This window comes from Lactuca sativa, chromosome 2 (assembly GCF_002870075.4).
Source record: "Lactuca sativa cultivar Salinas chromosome 2, Lsat_Salinas_v11, whole genome shotgun sequence".
NCBI lineage: Eukaryota > Viridiplantae > Streptophyta > Magnoliopsida > Asterales > Asteraceae > Lactuca > Lactuca sativa.
The window spans coordinates 39,528,568-39,544,621 of record NC_056624.2 but is presented as its reverse complement, the minus strand read 5'-3'; the positions used below and the strand labels follow the sequence as shown (position 1 = coordinate 39,544,621).

Genomic DNA, 16,054 nt, shown 5'->3' with positions numbered 1-16,054 from the left:
CGGCCGCAAACTCCTCGCAAAAAACACCGACTTTTCGACTTTTTTGCTCCAAAACTCGGTCATAAACCCTTTTTTATGAAAAACACGAAGAACAAACCCCCCTTATTTTTGCGAGATCTATCCAAAAACACAAAAATATTTCGAAAATAAGAACAAATAATGCCCCAAATCTGACAAAATTGACTGATACAACTTGGCTCTGATACCAATTGTAAGTCCCTAAATCTGCTTGTGTATCAATCAGATCCATTTGATGGTGCGGAATCCCAATCAAACGGATGATGTCAGATCAAATAGAAGAGAAGGGGAAGAAGAAGATGATGATGATGAATCTATGTATGATATGATTAGAATGAAGATCCGGATACAAAAGATTCACACACACAAAACTTCTCTCTAGTTTCTCTCTCTAGAACACCTTCAAATGCACACACTTAAGCTCCTCTAGTGTTCATCAATCTCTACTCCTCACCCTAACACCTATAATTATACTTGGAGAATATGGGCTTGGTGGACATAGGCCGTAAATGGGTTTACGGTCGTAAACTCAACCATAAACTCTAAAAATATTACAGAAAAATACAATTGCCCAGAAAAGCAAAGTATAAACCATATTTTAACCCAACAGGTCGGGTTTAGCTGAACTCGACTCTTCTGTCTTTTCTGTTTGCACCTTAGTTGAGACCTTTTGTGCAGGGGTCAGAGGAGTGAAAATTTCTCCATAACTAGATGTTATGGCATTCACATTCTCCATTCTCGGATTATTCTCGGTTTTACTTGGAAGTTCACCCGGTCTTCTCTCGTTCACTTGATGTGCTAGTTGCCCAAGTTGTTTCTCAATGTTAAGTATAGATGTTTGCTGATTCCTAAGTATAGTCCTAGTTTCTTGTATTGCAACATCATGATCATTGTGCCTTTTCTCGGATGCGACTATAAATCTTGTGAACATTTCTTCTAAATCGGATCTTTTTTCCACAACCGGTTCTTCCTTTTGATAAAAAAAACCCCTCTCCTTTTGCTTGTATTTCTCTTCCTTTGCCTTTTTGTATTCTTCATACGGGAGCCATTCCTTCTTGGGTTTCCGCCAATTCTCATCGTATATGTCGCCACTTGAATAGAAAACTTGCGCCTTTTTGTTTCCATTCTCATCAAAGTCACAATCTTTAGTTAAGTGAGGTCCCCTACAATTTTCACATCCCACCCGGATAGCATGGATTGTTTGATCCATCTTCGTCATTCTTCTATCTAAACTGTCTAGTTTAGCCATCATTGCTGCCATGCCATCGTTGACCGTGTTCACTACCCCCTACTTACTTCATTTCGCGGGTTGTGGTATTCTCTAGAGTGCTTAAAGAACTCTTCGATTAATTATTTGATCACCGGGGGTGCCTTCTTTGTGAGCGGGCCTTGCGAGTCAAGTAACTATCTTGTGGTGACATTGACTCCGTCATAGAAGATGAAGACTTCTTGTTGGATATTAAGGTCATGGTGTGGGCAATTCCTTAGCAGGCTCTTGTATCTCTCCCAAGCTTCATATAGTGACTCCCCAGCTTGTTGTTTAAAGTTGGCAATGGCCTTCTTCAACTTGTCTATTTTAGACGGTAGGCAAAAGTGGTCAATAAATTCTTCTTTCATCTTAGCCCATGTGGTGACCGACCCGGGAGAGAGTGACTTGAGCCAATCTTTTGCAGCACCCTTGAATGTGACTGGGAGCATGCGAAGTAGCTGGGTCTCGCGAGGCAGATTTGGAACATTAAAGTAATCAGCTACATCATTGACTTCATCTAAGTGCTTGTAAGCATCTTCGTGGTCTTTTCCATAGAAGGGGATCTCCTTTAGTTGAGCGAGTATGTGGCCCTTTAGCTCAAAAGTAGTAGTAGCGGGAATTGCGGGTTGCACAAGTCCCGGGCCGGTGTCGTCACGCATCCTCTTCTTCCATTCCCCCATGGGGACTTCATCGATGTTAGCCATGATAATGGCTAATTCATCTTCAAAATCGGATTCGTGCCCGAAAGTGGGATCTTCTTCTCCTTCGGTTTCGTACTCGGTGTCCTCATTGATCGGGTCTTCTATTGCTATAGAGGAGCTGGAAGCTCCTGATTTGCTGCTCTTCTTCTTGCTGAAGACAGACTTTAGATTCTTTAGTGGCGAGTTCTTTGAAGAAACGGATTCTCCAACGGATTTTCCCTTTCTCTTCCTTAGGGCGGACTTTGGGTCTTCTAATGGAGGGGCTAAAGGTGTCTCAGATCCTCGAGTCATGAAACAACTGCAAATAAAACAAAAAACGCGTAAAAAGAACAAAAATAAAATAAAAACTAAAACTGTGAATCAGCGTTGGACTCGCCGAGTTGTCACGAGTGCGCTCGGCGAGTTCAAGGCAAAAACAGAAAAAATTTCTAATTACTTATTAAAACGGATAATTATTTAAACCTATACTAACTACTAAGTTACCTAAGAATTAACTTTGTGTAAGATAAATCCCACACAAAGGATCAATAAAAATAGAAATTAGTGCTAATTTAGAACCGTTCCCCGGCAACGGCGCCAAAAACTTGATGTGTGTGAACTCAACTAGTTTTAAACCTACTTTTAATTATAAAATAAACACACAAAGGCAGTGGACCTATCAATTGTGGTAAAGCTAAATAAGTAGGGTATCGAACACAGGGAACGGTAAATTAAAATTAAAAACTAATTTTATCTAAATTTAAATAATAAAAAGGGGTTTTCTCTAGTTTTACAAGACTTGAAACTTACTAACTATCACTTAAACTAAAAACTAGAAAAGCAAAGATTCAATTAAATTCAATGAAGAAGGGAACTTCTGTTTAGTTCAACTCAATTGATCCTATGGTTGATATTATGGTAATAGTGCAATGAATTAATTCTTCTATTGGCTACCGATTCAAGTGATTAGATTCACGTTTGCTGCACTAATCCTTAGAGAACAAACTAACTCAAACAGTGGCCAGTTGTCTAATTTAATTTAATTCACTAGGTTATTTATTCGGGTTAATTTAGACTTGTAATAGCTAACTAATTTGGTCCTTTAGTTAACCTCTTGTTGATGGTCATCACACAAGCTCACACATGATTTTACCAATTTTTCTATTAATTCTAGTTTCACAGTCGCTAATCCTAGTCATATAACAAAGTGGTCACATAAATTATGTGAGGTAGCAATTAAGAGATGTTCATACAACTTAATTAACTTCCTAATAACAGAAAAATAGTTTTCATTCACACATAAGGTTCTTTAACAAGCTAGAATCAACAAATTCACCAATATTGAATTAATCCTACCAATAATCAAACCATAGTCTCAATTTTGTCTCCCCAAACAGAAGTTTAAAAGTTTTAGCTCATGATTGAGGTAACTAACGGCATAAAAATGAAATCTACAAGTCTAAACATGATGAAGAGCAATAGATTAAAGTAAGAATGATGTAATTTTGCCTGAAATCTTCTTCGGAATTGGCTTTGTGGTTGTATCTTCGTTCTCCATACCTCTCCTGGCTCTGTTTCGCAGCTAGCTCCTCCCCAAGGGTTCCAGAATACCTTGTGTCGATCTGGACAGCTGTTTTTATAGATTCGTACTGACTCGCCGAGTCCATGACCGACTCGCCGAGTACATCCCTTAATTCCCATACACGGTAAGTCACAGAGTCTTTATCCTCTCGAATCTTCGATGAGACTCGTCGAGTAGTCGACCCTATTCGCCGAGTACCTTGTATTTTTTAGCATTCTTCTTCTTTGTTCAACTCCCAAGCTCCCAACCGCTTCTCCTACTTCCTTTTGCTTCCGAGTTTCGCTTTTGGACTGAAAACACAATTCAAACACTTTTAAGTATCTTTTGTCCATGATATGCAATAAATTAGCTAATAAATGATAAAAATCTATACTTAATATAAGGCTAAATATGCAAATATCATTTACCAAGACAAACACTTCACACAATTGGTCTTAGTTGGTCTTTGTTTTATCCAAAACATCACAACTCACCAATTTTAAATGTACAAGAGTAGGACAGACTTTACTCTTACATTTAACTAGTGTTAATAAACCTTCCTTTAAGATATGTCACTCAAGTTACAATCTTGGAGTATGACTCTAAGAATTGTTTTTGGAACGAGGTATGAATCATCTTCTTGATTTGACCACTTCAACAATTCATAGCTCCTCTTCTTATCTATCAGAATGCACTTAGAGGATGAATTGTGATAAGGTCTCTTAATCATTAAGATGATCATATAACATGATACTAAAGTACTTTCCCATCTTTTCAGATTTGAGAAACTTTTATCCTTCTGCCTAATTTGATTCTTCTTATTCACTCTGCCATACATTTGGAACTTTTCCAATGTCTCAGAATTATACTTAAGCTTGTAAGTATAACCATATTTACTAAACTTTAGTAAATCATGACGAATAGTCTTATCGATCTTTTGTGGTGGACTTGACCAGTGCACAAGAATGTGTACTCGATCCCTTAGTCCTTTACTTGACTCACGCATCCATGTGAACAAGTAGTTAGTCTTAATTTTCCAAATTCTTGAAAGTTCTCATTCATCATGCTATACAACTTGCATGATTCCAAGTTTCTATCCAACTAAAACTTGGGTGATGAGAATCTTTCCTCATTTGGTAAATTTAGAAACTACCACAAATGAAAGAATCAAATTCATATTTCCACTCTTGCTATTAATGGAATAATATAAGTAACAAAATTTTCACAAATTCCGGTGTAAGGATATTTTAAAATAAAATAAAAATTTTCCATTTTATTTTAAAAACTTTGCAGAAAAAATATCCTTACAGTGCAAAAGCACATGAAAACTTTGTTGTTATCTATTCCTAAGCAATATATCATAACTCCTAAGAAGTAGCTCAAGAATACGATCTTCAAACTATGCGATAGAAATCCATCTACACGATCAGATTCAGCATATTCTTTCTTTAAGTTTCTTCACTTTTCTTTGATTCTTAAAACATCAACATGTGACCCAGTCACATCATGTATCAAGAATCTCAGAATAGAAACTTAGCAGAGTTAGATAGTGGACTTTACCTGAAGTAGAGTCAAACTTATTGACTTTAACATCCTTAGGTAAAATTGGCTGCTTCGCAATCAATGCCCCTTGCTTTGGCAATATAACCATATGGACCCTTTGGTAATGGTACATGGGACTACCTCATACATAGTCTTTCTCTTTACCATTTGGTCAACTGAGTTGACTATGGCCGATCCCTTTCAATTGGGAAGAGAAAGCTTTTACTGGGTATCCAATGCAACCATTGTCATTGTCCATTGAAGGTTTGGAAAGTTGATCTACTAATCAAATTTGCTTTACCAAAGATCAAAATCATTGTTGATTCAGCAGTACCAAGCAAATAGATAAGATCATTAAGGGTCATGTCATAGTCTATTTCATAGTAGTCCCAAAGGTAACTCTCTATGTGACTTAGAAAGTGATTGAACATCCAACTTTCTTAAGACTTTGACACCCAACTCTCCCGGCTTGTCAATATGTGACTTCATCTCCAAGATGCGATCACACATAGACCTTGCTTTCCAATAGGGCTTGAGTGACCTTGAACATGTGGGTTAGGGAGAATAATTGGAGGAGGTGGAGGAAGTGAAGTTCCAAGATATTTGGGAAGATCGTAGATGTCTGAACTAGACATCTTTTGGGAGATATTCAAGATAGTTGATCTAAAGTCCTTAATATAACACCCAATGTGAAATATTAAGGCTAGGACCCAGCACAATATTTTATAACTTGGAAGAGGGATGTCGTAATCCAAGATATAGAATATTTGAAGGTAGGTGAATGACGATTCACCAATTTCCACCATGAAAAAACGAAATAATTTATTAGGTTTTTTTAAGTAGACTTGAAACTCCTAGATCTTTTGAGATTCATTAAGTTGTTCAATGGCATGTTCCAATCTCGAGTGTGCCCTTTAGGTTTTGTGACTGGGATGCCGAGGATCACAAAACAAGATGTGAATAACCATGCAAATATATTTGGTACCCTTAATATTTACCCCTCAATCGATGTGCCGGTTAACCACACACGCTCCACCGATACTATGATGAATATTAAGTTACCCTTTTCCTACCTTGTTAAATAAAGCTAGTGTGTCGGTTAACGACACACGCTCCACTAACCGACTTAAGCAAAGTGCAAAGTGTAATTTAATGGGTTAGCACCATATTCACATTTTCCTAAAGTAACTAAGATTGGGAATTATAAAAAAACATTTAGTTACTTATATTTATCATTAATACTTTTAATGAAGGGAGAATTATAGTCATTGTCCTACTCGTTCGGCTAACGACCCTCCACCAGTCAAGGAAGCGGTGGGTGAAGTGGACACTCATTAAACTGCCATTTTATAGGCAGTAACCTTTACCCCCCCCCCCCCTTATAGACCGGCTTCGTGAATGAGGCCTACTAATGGTAAGACGACTTGCTCTTATGCATATATATAAATATTATTAACTTATAATATTATAAAGTATAAGGGTTGAATTTTAACTTTTAAAATTCTAAGGGCTTAACTTGGAATTAAAGTATTCATGGGAAAACTTTACAAATTCCAAAACTTGAGAGCAAGTTTTGAAACTATTCAAAACTTTTCATTTCATAACTTATGAGTTTAATGGTTCATTAAAATGAAGGCTCTTCATTTTTTATGCAACATCTTATTCTTTAATAACACTTTTAAAGAAGTGACTCTTAAACATCCATAACTTGAGGACAAGTTATGGAGTTATAATACTATTTAATGAAAAAAAAACTCTTCATTTTTAGGTAACCTATGGCACTTTTATGAGTTTTAAGATCCATAAATGTGACCTTTTATGTAACTTGAGGACAAGTTACAAAAACACATTTTATGAACTACCTCTAGATTAATTAGGATTGAAAACAACTAAAACACAAATTTTTTTCATTAATCTAAACTAACTCATAAATCAAGGAAACATAAAACTTTTGGTAATCCATAACTTATGGAGTTAAATGCTTGTTTTATGATGAAACTTTTCATGTTCCATAACTTAAGAATAAGTTATGGAATTCTTTAAAACATTAACACCAAATTTTGTAACTCCATAAAGAAAACTTTGAATCAATTCTTTTTAAAACCTTTTCATATCCATAACTTATGGAGGTTAAAAAAACCACTCTTTAGATCAAACTTTTAAAACTAATAAAATAATCCTATCATTTTATCTTTTACTAAATTTGACCTAATTCAACTCATATAGCAAATGATTCAAATTTTACAAATAATTAGTTTTTCACAAAAACAAGTAATTATCTTAAAATTTGACAAACGTCATGTTTTTTTCCCTTTTTTCAACTTTGAAAATAAAACATTTGTATCAATATAACAGAAAACAACTCATGGCTCTGATACTACTAATGGGTTTTTAGCATACTAACACTCCTAAGTGTACATGCAACCCTAAATACCTTGGATCTATGTTTTCTCTATTATACATGAAAATATGAATATTCCAAGGTATTACCCTATCTAGCATACAATCTTATGTACTATGATAACAAAAACTAGATAGAATACATACCTTGTTGTTGTAACTTGTCTTCATGAAGCTTGAGTGCCTAGTGCCCCAAGTGTGACACCTCAAATGGTTCACACAACACCATGAACACTTGTAATAACCATGAGAAGACACTCCAAGCTCAAATTGACTAGCCCTCACATATGTATCACTTGTGCCAATTTCCTGAGCTAAAGGGGTCCTTATATAGTGTGCACATTAGGGTTACACCATGTAACCCATGACTTTACACATTCCTTATGCTCCATGGGTTTTAAACTCCATGGAGTATCCATGGGCCACCACATGGGTTAAACCCAATATAAGGAATCTTGGATCATAAGCCCACATATATAAGAATGAATGATTTACACAATCAATCCCCATATATTTAATTAGTCTCTTTTGATCACTAAATTAAGTCCAAATTAATTCTTGATCAATACTAATTAAATAACATCATTTCATATTAATATATTAGAACTTATAATATATTAATATGTCACAAATGTCTTCTTCTCACAAAACGGTCTATCCAAATGTCTCGATGCCATGCAACCCAAATAGACCATGCCGAGTCGGGTCAAGTCTTACCAATTATAGTTATGGACTTAGACATTAATCCAACAATCATAACTTCCAGCATCTTGCAGCTGGATCGGCTCACAAACTAGCGGGTATCGCTCCGCAACATCTCATGATATTGGGCCTTCTTCATCTCCTCGTCTGCCACGTACTGCAGAACAAGAAGGGCCCTCTCCCTGAACATAGCGGTGATCTCTGGCACCGTCTCAGTCGTCTGTTGGAGGTCCTGGAACTCCCTAGCAAGCTGGTGCACCTCTATCACAGGTGCAAACTTGCCTCTGAACCTAGCCGAGAAATCGCTCCAGGTCATAATGTCGATGGTAGCGTCACCCACAGCACGCCCAACCTCCTCCCACCAATCGCATGCTCTGTCCTTCAGAAGACAGGACGCAAGTCGAACCTTGTCCCACTCGAGACATATGCTGGTATGGAATGCGTTGGCGACATCAGCCAACCATTTGGTGCTAGCAAGGGGGTCCCGAGCCCCATGATATCCGGGAGCTCCACAAGCTCTGAACTCCCTGAACGTCAGTGTGCGTGACCCCATCATGGCCGCCGCCTATGGTGCTAGCAATGGGGTCCCGAGCCCCATCTGGTGTTAGCAATGGGTTAGCTTGTGTTGAAAGGTGCAACCCTCATTTATCCCAAGTAAAATTTAAGAAATAACAATGTGCTTTCATTTGTTAGTTATTTTGAGTATCACAACATCATATTTTGAAACTTTACCATATTATAACAATGTCATCCAAACACTAAGCATGCTATAATTAGGTAGGTTATTCAAATGTAAAATGAGCTAATAAGAAAAAAAAATGGAAAGTACAATGCTATAATTTTTGTAATTATAGTATAGTCTCATAAAAACAAAAAATAAATGTACAATGCTGTAATAGATATTAATGAAAGTAGGATGACACGATACACAAGTACACTGCCATTTCATGCATTTATCCCTTCATTATAATATTTAATCATCAAAGTTCTATTTGAATAGGTGATATTAGATTCTAGAAAGAGCATGAATTGGCACAATACTAAACATATTTTGCTGGTAAATTACAATCTTAAGTTTGTTTTCTTCTTAAAGCTAATTTATTTTGGTCTTTGATTCTTTATTTTTTTGGTGGTGTTTCCAAACTATTAAAATTGTTATCAATATTATAGTAGCTTATGAGAAATATTTGTTCATTTTAGTTCCCTGGATTAAATTTAAAGCCTTAATTGATGCCCATTTAACCATTATATGGTTGGTGGCTATGTGTGTCAGCAACAAAGTAGATAAAATCAGAGAATAATTAGTCTCTTTTATGTTATGAAATAATCAAATAAGTTGTGAAAAAGTGATGAAACAATACTTTTCTTGAATTTATTTCCAAAAGTATTCCATACTTGTAATAAAGGCACATATATTTTTCCAGGTGAAAGATACAACATAGTTGGACGATATTTTCATTATTTACTCATTTTACCAATATAAGCAATGTATTTTAGTTTTCTTTATCTGTGATGTCAATGTGTTCGCATTTCCTTAGCCATTTGTTTCACTAAAAAATTCAACCGGGTTAATTATTTGTGTGGCATGGCATCATACTTTCATCTTTTTTGTTCTACATCTTTTTTTTTCTCAATAAGACATAGTTGCCAAAAATCTTCCCATACCATGATTTTGGTGTCGTTCTATAAAAGCTTAATTACATGTAGTATCATGTATAACGTATATTAAGCTCAATAAGACATATTATATCTTACAACTTTGTTATTCACCTATGTCTTTTGTTGGTTCTTAATGCAGTTAACAGTTAATGTATTTATATTAGTTTCTAAAAAAAATCATATTTTTTGAAGTTTTAAACTTATGGGAAAGATTTTGATTTTTGAGGAAAAATTTGCTATTTTTTAACTGCCATAATGTTATCATTATCTCCAATGAATGTTTTCGAACTATATTTAATTCAAACAAGAAGACATATTAGCTCACGGTTGACAATAATTGATATAAAAATTATGATTTTTTAACTTTGAAAATTTATTTAATTCTATAATTGTTGTTCCTACGGGTTATAACCTAGTACTTTAATATTTAATAAAGATTTTTTTGTCACTTGTCATACTCATTTAATTTATCAAATGTCATTTTGTGGTATTTAAATACAATAATAAATGCATATTAATTTCCTTCCTGAACTTTCTTTTTAATTTCAAAAATCGAAGCTGACGTTTTGATTTTTGGATGGGTTGTAGGGAAACACGCATGTGTGGACCTTACAGGGGTATCCCCTCTCATAAGCTTGAGGGTCGTGGGTTTCACGGCGGGACAGACTGCATTAAAAGCTGTTACATGCAAGGTCACCAAACATGAGAAACCGTTCATGGAAAATCAACACGCGTTCGTACCATTTGCATTTGATACGTTTTGTTTCCTTGCGGTGGAGCTTCTTAATAGACTACAACAGGTCATGCATAGCAATGTTATATCCTCTGGATTTATGGATGTAATCTTCAAAAGAATTGGTTTTACCATACAAAAAGGTTTAGTGACGTAACTTGTTGCCCGTTTGCCTTCTCATTCGTTGTATGATGATAACTAAAAAATTGTATTATTTTATTCATTAATTTCTTTTATTTATTTATCTAAATTATTTGTTTAAATTTAATGGGAAAAAAACACACTTTAACTTTTATAATTCAATATTTTTCCTATAAATTCAAACTTGTCAAATGTTTACAATTTTTATTTAGTTTTTTCTTTTAAATAAACTCATATAATACGAGTCTTATACCTACTAAGACAATAATGACACTAACAATATTTGCTACTGGTTTCCAATTCCTTTTCGGTAACAAATGGAAAATTTAGGAGGAAAAAAGGAACAAATTTTGAAGGTTGTAGATTATTTACCCGATTTCCAAAACCACAAGATTGAATGAGAACATTTTGGATGAGAAAACGAAGAAATAAATTCAAGCCTTTAAAATCCTAGTCAATGTCGCAGATGTTACATAGCAAAAAAATGATTATGATCCAGAAATTTTGATTATTATATTTAATATGATATACTTTCACAAACCTACAATCACAAGTAAACATCTTGTTTTTACTTGTCATTGCTTGAAAACCAAAACTACAACAAAATAAGATGTTTTACAAAACCATAAATACTCAAAGATTATATCAAATTCCATGTTCTTAAAGAGCTTGTTTTCCATATCATTCATTGTTAAAAAATGTCCTTTCTATTATATCAAGTACGCAAATTTTCAGTTGAACATATTTGGAAGAGGTCTTACAGCCATAAATGCATCAACCATCTGCATAAAAACAAATATTGTAATAATATGTGAAATTATTTATAATCTTTATTTAATAAATACAAGTGAAATTGATTATATATCATTATAAGAAATATTAATTCTTAAAGATTCAAAATTTCTTAACACTAATCAATATAATCATTTTTAAACTTGAAAATTCATTTTTTTTTATTAGAGTAAATTACTGAAATCGTCCCTGTGGTTTGGTCAAAATTGCACGTTTGGTCCCTAACTTTTTTTTGCACTCGGATCGTCCCTGTGGTTTGCTTTTGTTGCGTTTTTCGTCCCTATGGTTTGGTAAAAGTTGCATGTTTGGTCCCTAACTTTATGTATGTAAGGGACGAAAAACGCAACAAAATCAAACCACAGGGACGATCCGAGTGCAAAAAAAAAGTTAGGGATCAAACGTGCAATTTTGACCAAACCACAGGGATGATTTCAGTAATTTACTCTTTTTATTAAAAATGGTTAAATACAAGAAATAGCAACTTACTTCAATTTACGGGTTAATCTCATAAAATACCTTATATTTTGTGTTTTTTCCGGATTAAACCTAACTTTATTTTTTTTTTTTTACGAAAAAACTTGTGAAATTTGAGGGTTTTTTCAGTAAAAAAAAACTAAAAAAGTTAGGGTTTTTTCAGATATGGTTAGAAGGTTGAGGGGTTTTTTTGGAAAAGAGAGAAAGTTTAGGGTTTGTTAATGTAAAAATTACCTCATCAGTGACCTTTGCCCTAGCTTCACGGTGCTTTTCCACAATGTCTGTTAAAACATCAATCAGTCTCTTCTTAATCTCACCTGTAAGCATGCGTCCCGAACCATACTCCTAAAAAAAAAAAAACAATATTATATTATTTTTTTAAAAGTTAAAAAAATATTTAAACAATTTCGTATATGATGGAATTGGAATCAGAAAGGAACGGAATCGTTGATTCCGCTGGAATAAGAAAAAATAAAATAAAACTGTTTGTCTTCATTTCATTTCTTTTCAGTTTGTTAATTTCATTCCAACATGAAACAAAACGAAAACTACAATATAACCAAATTTTAAGTACGAAAATTATCATGACAAAAAAAAAATAAAAAAATAATAATAATAATAATAATATTTGAAACTCATGATTTTTGTAAAATTACAATTGTATCATCTAAAAATAACAAGAATATATATTATGATCTTATTTGGGTTTTAATGAGCTTTATTTTTATAGACAATTTAAAAAAAAAAAAAAAAAAAAAAAACAATTATATTTTGGGTAGTTTTGCAGTTTAATCATTAATATTTTATTTTTTTCAATCAAATCACAAAAGTTTAAAAAAATTAATCCAAATTGACGATTTTGTAATTTTGTTATATCCAGTTAAAATTGTTGATTTGAAAAAATGTCTGAAACTTTTACAGTTTGATTTTACAAAACAAAAAAATATAATTGGTTCAACTACAAAATTGCCCAAGATAAAATGGTTTCTCTATAAATTTGCCCTCTAATTTTATTATGTTCTATTTCCTATTTTTCTAAATAAAAATTTCATTAACTATGATTAAATAATGTATAAAATAGAGTTAAAACTAAGCATCATACTTACATACAGTATAAAAAACATGATGACGGAATAAACAAAAAATTAAAAAAACCAAGGGTATAAAAGTAATTTTATTCTACCCAAACCAAAAATTAATAGTTTTCTTACCTTCCTAATATGTTCAAGTTCATCATCATCCTCCAAGAAGAAACTTAGGTATTTGAAAGGTATATCCACCTATACAAAACATCCAACTTTTTTCAAATCTGATTATTTAAAAAAGCAAGGGTATAAAAGTAATTTTATTCTACCCTTTTATAGAAATCTTTCAAATTCAAATACCTCAAGATTTGCTCCCAACTGTCTATGCTTCTCAATAGAATCCTGCCCTCCTGAAAATGCATATCTGTTTACCTGTAGAATATAAAAAAAATAAAAATAAAAAAATTATCTTACAATATATTGCAATAGTTATAGAAGATATAAAAAAATAATACAGAGAATTCAAAAACCTTGTTTTTAATTTCATTTTTAGAATCAGTCACATATATTGCAGAATTCGCATCACTTGCAGACATTTTCCCTGTCTCACCCTGCAATATTTTTTTTTAAAAAAAAAATGAAAAACAACTTAATACAAAAAGTGAAGGAAATGATTTTTTTTCCAAATTTACCCTTGGTTATTTACCTGAAGAGCTGGAAAGAATAAAGATTCGATTAATGCAGGTTTGTTATAACCTAACCTAGGGGCAACATCACGTGTCATCCTGAAATAAGGATCCTGAAAAAAAAAATCATAAAAGAAATTATATAAAAATTACACAGAGAATAATAATAAATAAGGGCATAAATACAAATTACAAAACTAGGGTTTTGTTTTATTTTATTTTTGACTTAATGCAGAAAGAACCTGATCAATTGCACATGGAATCAAGCATCTAAGTTTATCTTGTCCAGGAAACAAATGTGGAAATGAACTAGGGAATGATGGAACAGCCTGCAAAAAAAAAAAAAAAATGTTATAAAATTACTTAAATACCCTTTTCTATAATTGAATGATGTATTAATATTATACTGAAATTGTAAAGCTATTGAGCCTCTAGAAAATAGAAATATGTGTTGCATTCATGACTTGTTTGTTAACTTTGTTAAAAAGGTTTGAAGTTTCCATGATCAATATTTTTGTTCAAACCATAAAAATAATGAGAAACACAATAATTATTAATTAAAAAAATAAAAAATAAAAAAAATAAACAAAGACCTGGACAGGTGGAAAGCTGATCTTTCCAATGTGATCTTCACCAGTGAAACCAAATATACCAACAACCTTCATAACAGCAATAAAGAACATTAGAATAACAGAGTTTAATAGATGGAAAAATTTTAGAAACAGTAAGTTGAAAGAATGACAAATGATTGTAATTTGTAAATTACTAAATTGTAATGATATATTCACACCTTATTGTATGTGACACATTTAGCAACCTTTACCATGTTCTCATAAAAGGCACTGCAAATGAGATTCTTCTCACATTAGAGGCATAAGGGAATACAAGAAGCCAATAGAAAAAAAAAACAAAAGAATTCAAAGAAAGGAACGATTGTATGTGTGTGTGTGTGTTTTTCTTTGAAAAAATTAAAATACACACACCACTTACCCACCAACATAGTCAAAATCAGAGAATATGAAGGTCCTTGAAATGTCAAATCCACAAGCAATAATATCTTTTGCATTCTCACGAGCAAGTCTCTTGCTTTCTTCCACTGTAAGATTCTTCCACATGCATTTTTCATCATCTGTTAATTGTATGACAAGAGGAACCTTGAAAGCCTCCTGCAAATATCTGCAAAAATGAGGGCAAATTTGTAAAAAGTTAGCCTGACTTTCTCTATTAATTCACAAAGACACACTCATAGATAGTTTACCTAATTAAGTCCTATAAAAGACTTGAAAAAGAAAAAAGGGTTATGGATCTTTGTAGTTAAAGTGTGTGATTGAGGATAAAGGGTATATAAGTAACAGAGCTTACTTGGTGAACATGAAAGGAACAAGATGCCCTAAATGCAAAGCTTCAGAAGAAGGGCCTCTGCCAGTGTAGAGATAGAATTTCTCCCCACGTTCATAAGCATCCAGAATCTCATTGAAGTCTCTGTTGCATAATATATATACAGATACTTAGGTTAACAATCCATCAATTATCAATTCAAGAAGTTAATATACACATACATGATAACTACTCTTAATTGATAAGTCAACCTTAACATACTTGACTTTGAAAGCCAAAAAATCTGTTCAATGATATATCGGTAAACCTACATTGTCAGTTTCGTACTTCTATATGCAAAATTACGAAGTCCCTCAATTGATATATTCAATAGGAATTCATAAATACGACTACATTTGAGATGTATATCTCTAAAATCACTAGATTGGAACTCAATGGATGTATGATGGATACCTGTGAGCGAAGAAAACGTTACGGCGGAGGAAGATATGAGGAGTACGACCAGTGAGGCGAAAAACTCGATCAACAAAGAATTGGTCGAGCCTTTGACAACCAAATTTGTCGATGAGTTTATCATAATCAATCTTGCCTTTAGCCGATACTTCCCATGGATTCACAACTTGCTCTTGTTCTTGTGTTTGCTCTGCTTTCGTTTCGTTCTCCGGCTCCATTGATGTAATCCCCGCTTTTTACCTTTTGCGGCTGGTTTGAAGGCTGAAAATGAAAAACCCTTCGTGGTTTTGGACTTCTTTTCCTGTTGTTCCTCAATTTCTATTTTGTTCCTTTTATCTACTCGTTTTCTCCTTTGGTATTTATCTTTTCACCTTTTTATGTTTAATCCTATGATATAATATTTTTTCTTTTTCTAAATAAACAAGTTTGAATTTTACTCTCATGTTAACTGATTTTTTATTTGATGTAATTTATAGTTAAAACATTAAAAAGAAATCCTTGATCATTGCTATGGATGGATTACATATTGCTTTGAAAAGTATGTTGGACAAATCCCTGATCAGTGGGGTTAAACTTCCATCAAATGGCCCTCATATTTATC

At 33.2% G+C, this 16,054-nt stretch overlaps 1 protein-coding gene and 1 non-coding gene across 2 annotated transcripts; one reads left to right on the top strand and one right to left on the bottom strand.

Moving 5' to 3' along the window:
* The first annotated feature begins 1,480 nt into the window (after positions 1-1,480).
* Positions 1,481-1,587, top strand: LOC111886750 (small nucleolar RNA R71). Its single transcript, XR_002848543.1, has one exon. It is a non-coding gene; the product is annotated as a small nucleolar RNA R71 (small nucleolar RNA).
* Positions 1,588-11,236: 9,649 nt separating this feature from the next.
* On the bottom strand, positions 11,237-15,771 carry LOC111886586 (tryptophan--tRNA ligase, cytoplasmic). The gene is made up of 12 exons (XM_023882836.3): positions 15,454-15,771; positions 15,025-15,144; positions 14,653-14,838; positions 14,453-14,504; positions 14,256-14,321; positions 13,905-13,991; positions 13,683-13,775; positions 13,507-13,587; positions 13,337-13,408; positions 13,163-13,231; positions 12,186-12,296; positions 11,237-11,467 (listed from the first exon to the last, which is right to left on the bottom strand). Exons 1-12 carry the CDS (start codon positions 15,669-15,671, stop codon positions 11,417-11,419), a joined length of 1,206 nt encoding a protein of 401 aa, XP_023738604.1. The 5' UTR covers positions 15,672-15,771; the 3' UTR covers positions 11,237-11,416.
* Positions 15,772-16,054: the final 283 nt, after the last annotated feature.